This window comes from Atta colombica, unplaced genomic scaffold, assembly GCF_001594045.1.
Source record: "Atta colombica isolate Treedump-2 unplaced genomic scaffold, Acol1.0 scaffold121, whole genome shotgun sequence".
Lineage (NCBI taxonomy): Eukaryota > Metazoa > Arthropoda > Insecta > Hymenoptera > Formicidae > Atta > Atta colombica.
In genome coordinates, this window is record NW_017259208.1 from 68,687 (window position 1) to 72,509 (window position 3,823).

Below are 3,823 nucleotides of genomic sequence, written 5' to 3' on the forward strand. Positions count from 1 at the left end.
CCAATAGACATTTAATTTCTAGTAAATTTTATATTTTGTTACAAATTTTGTCTATATTAAATAAAAATCAAACAAAAATATAACAAAATCTGTTAACAATATGATTACAGAAATCGAGTAAAATTTTCTAATCGTTTAAATAATATATTCCATTCAAATATTTATGAAGGAATAAATTACTGTTTTCTGTTGCAATCTGCTGTTAGATTATCCAATGTCAGCAATAGACCTTGCTGACAGAATGTAAATACAATTAATATTCTAATAAAATCTACTTGACAAACTATCAGTGTACCGTTAAAATAAAAAATCTAAAATTATTAAACATATTCTTGATCTTTATTCTATATAATGAAAAATCAAGTTATTCTTTTATTCCCTAAAAGCAAACTTACTTTTTAAATAATGAATCTCGTTCAATATATTGACTTCCGTGCTTGCAGATGACGGAACTCCCATTTTTAGAATTTCGGTGAAAAGGTCACATAAGACCTCGATGCCTTTTTTCTTTTGTTGAAATGAGATCCTTGTCCTTCAATTTCTTCTTTTTCTTTTCTGAATCTTTCAGATGTCTACACTTTCGAGTTCGAAAAGGCTTCCTGACTTTCCAAACTCTTCGAAAATATTTAAGTCATTCAAGGCTGTTAACAACGGACGCAAAGCAGCTGTTCTCGTGTTAAACTTGAGATTACACGTTAAAGTCGAAGGTTAGATTATGGTTGGTAGATTATGGTCTATCGACATATAGGCTGTGTTCCAAAATTCACTGCTAGTGCTGAAAATGTATAATACACATAACATAAACTATAGATTTTCAGCGCTGGCAATGAATTTTGGAACACAGCTAGAGATCCAATAATCAGGAAATCGATTTTATATCTTGAAACGAGCTGAAAATTACAAAAATGAGCAAAAAACTAAATGTTGACTAATAAAATTATCAGTATTCTAATAAATTCGTTCATTTTGGTAATTTTCACCTCGTTTCAAGATACAGAATCGATTCCCAGAGTTTGTCAGTTTGGAGAAAGCGGGCATAACTGATTGGTTCTCCACCTTTGTTCACTCGGTAATCTTCGGATAACTTCGTACATTGTCGGAAAATGAGTGCGAAGAAAAGAAAGAGAGAAAGCGGGGGTACGTATTCTTGCATAAAAGGTGCCTTTTTACGCTAACGCTCGCTCATGTTCGGTGTTAAAATAAGTCACGTGATAGAAGTTGACGAATATCAAGTTAATTTTGATTAAGTGATCTATTTTAAAGCTGAAAACAAACATTGAGCATTAGCATAAAAAGACATCTTAATGCATAACACATGACGCATAAGAACCAATCAAAATCCTTTATTGGACTTCCTTTCCATGAAATAAAGGACTCTGATTGGTTGATTTTTTTATTGCTTCATGTTTTATGCATTATACAAAAGTTTGTGCTCCCCAGTTAAAGCTAATAGCACAGACTTTCATAACGTATAATACAATAGTATTGAGGGAATAATACATGAGGGAATTAACCAATCGAAATTCTTCTTTTCTGTGGAATGGGAGGAAAGGAAAGATTCTGATTAGTTGATTCGCTTATGCACTATGCGTTATGCATTATGCAAAAGTCTGTGCTGCGGTTCTTAAAAGTATCCTACAGCACAAACGTCGATATGTCGACTTTAAGTTCATTTTTCTAATTCAGGTCTTTAAAGTCAACTTTGTATAAACGTCCTTCCAATATCGATTTTAGGACATCTAATGCGATTTACGCTCACAAAGCTTAAATGTGGAATCATTCGTCCTTGTTGTTTAACTACAGTTAAACAAGGATGAATGCTATTCATGAGTGTGTAGACATTAATCGGATTACAGCCTAGAATGGTTGACTTAAAGTCGATTTATAGTCGTCTTTAAAATGGGACATTGTATGACTTAAAGACGTCTAGAAGCTATAATCGACTTTATGCTTAGGGGACAGTTTTCATATGACGAATTCGATTGGAAGAACTAGTTTGCACTGGTGTATATTAAAGCAGTTGTACGCTGATTTAATTTAAATATAAAAGTATAATGCAAATATTTCGAATTATAAAATACGTATTTTATCTAAAGCTGTATCACACTAGCGATTCGCGGCTGCGAATGCAATGGCGACTGCGACTTTTTTTCGATCAATCAGGAAGTAGCGATCTCGCGACTTTTTGGTCGTCCGTGCATTCGAGTCGCAATCGCAGTCAGGGGTTCCGTAATAAAAAGAACAGAAAACAGAGAATAAGAATTTCAACCTATCAGAAACTATGTATTCCACAATAAATGATTTCTGATAGATTGAAATTCTTAGGGACTCCGCACAATAAAAGGAACAGGGAACAGAGAACATTTCAACCTATCAGAAACTGTGTATTCCACAATACACGATTTCCGATAGGTTGAAATTCTTATTCTTAGCCCCTCACAATCAATTATATGACGTCTGTGTTGTCACGTGACACAGCGCCGAGGCGCAAATGAGCAATAAGTAACAGGAGTGAGTAGGAGGTATGAAGAAGAGGTAACGTAAGGAGAAAGAGAGGTGATTAAGAAAGTTGTCAGAGTTGGTCAGAGTAAAGTTCTCAAAACTGTTAAAAGTAGAGCGAAAAATTCGATTGTTTGTTAATTCTGTTTTTGGTACGTGAGTTAATTTCTAATAAATTCTCTGTGAGACAAATTATACCGATGGACGACGTTGCGGATTCGCGAGGGCGAGAGGCGATGCTACCCGACAGTGGTATCAGCGGTAGTGTTGCGTGCTGCAATGTAAACATGACGTCGATAGATTCGGGAGTAGAAACCGGGAACGATTCGAATGACAGCTCGATCGTTCAGCAGGAAGGTCAACAACAGCAGGTCGTCGCTAGTCAGGTTATCAGTAACGGCGTAACAGCCGTCGACACTAATTCCATTGGAGAATTTCCCAATCTGGACATGTACGATTGGCCCGCTTTAATACATCCTCTGTTTGTTCCCGATGAGAGCAGACGAACCTCGCCTGAAGTCACTGTGATGTTGCAAAAGAATAGGTTGCTTAAAATCAATGCCGAGGTATCTATCGTCGTTATTGCCATTAGTAAAGTTGAGAGTTGTAGAAAGAAACTTATTTAGAAGATTCTTTGAATAAAAATACAAAGTAAAAATGAAAGATAACAAAAGCAGGCATTGTTTATCAAAACATTTTAAGTCAGTAACAATATAGATCTTTAATACAATTTTTTTTTGTGTAATGTAATTATTAACATCGTAATTATAAATTGTGAATTGAAAGAACAATATTGTGTTATTTCAGACCTTAGAAATAATACGGAATAAACACAAGATTAGCGAATTATCGACACCCTGTGAGTATCCTTTTACAAATTTTAATTTACGTATTTTGACTATTTTGCATTTTACTTTAAAGAGAATAACCATTTTTTGCTGCATTATATTTTTAAATCTTTTAAAAAAGTTTTTATTTTAGAATTTAGACAAATATTAATTTATTCAAATAATTTCCTGGTGAGAGTACATGTTATATACAAAAATATAATAATTTTAATATTGCAGCTGATCTATACCGCCCTAAAATACGAGTACGTGTCCTTCGTACATGGCGTAAAAATACGAATACCCAAGCTGTAGCCTGGAATGATTGGCAAACCGAACGTATTCAACGAAGAATGCGATTGGCTGCTACGACGAATAATGTATCTTTGATGAAAAGACTTTTGGAATTTGGCGTATCACCTAATAATCATGACGATCATGGACGAACTCCTCTTCATATTTCAGCTTGCAGGTATAATTTATATATATATATATAA

General features: G+C 34.2%; 2 protein-coding genes across 3 annotated transcripts in view; one reads left to right on the forward strand and one right to left on the reverse strand.

Annotated features, from left to right (window-relative positions):
- Positions 1 to 718, reverse strand: part of LOC108694603 (zinc finger CCCH domain-containing protein 3) — a 7,308-nt gene extending 6,590 nt beyond the window's left edge. The window contains exon 1 of the mRNA XM_018204183.1: positions 396 to 718. Within this exon, the coding sequence (XP_018059672.1) occupies positions 396 to 459 (64 nt within the window). The 5' untranslated portion in view covers positions 460 to 718. The remainder of the gene's footprint in view (positions 1 to 395) is intronic.
- Positions 719 to 2,530: 1,812 nt separating this feature from the next.
- LOC108694647 (ankyrin repeat domain-containing protein 54) overlaps positions 2,531 to 3,823 on the forward strand; it is a 3,854-nt gene continuing 2,561 nt past the window's right edge. For both annotated transcript variants that reach the window (XM_018204252.1, XM_018204251.1), the window contains exons 1-3: positions 2,531 to 3,065; positions 3,307 to 3,358; positions 3,567 to 3,798. In XM_018204252.1, coding sequence (XP_018059741.1) covers positions 2,700 to 3,065; positions 3,307 to 3,358; positions 3,567 to 3,798 — 650 coding nt within the window. In that variant the 5' untranslated portion in view covers positions 2,531 to 2,699. The remainder of the gene's footprint in view (positions 3,066 to 3,306; positions 3,359 to 3,566; positions 3,799 to 3,823) is intronic.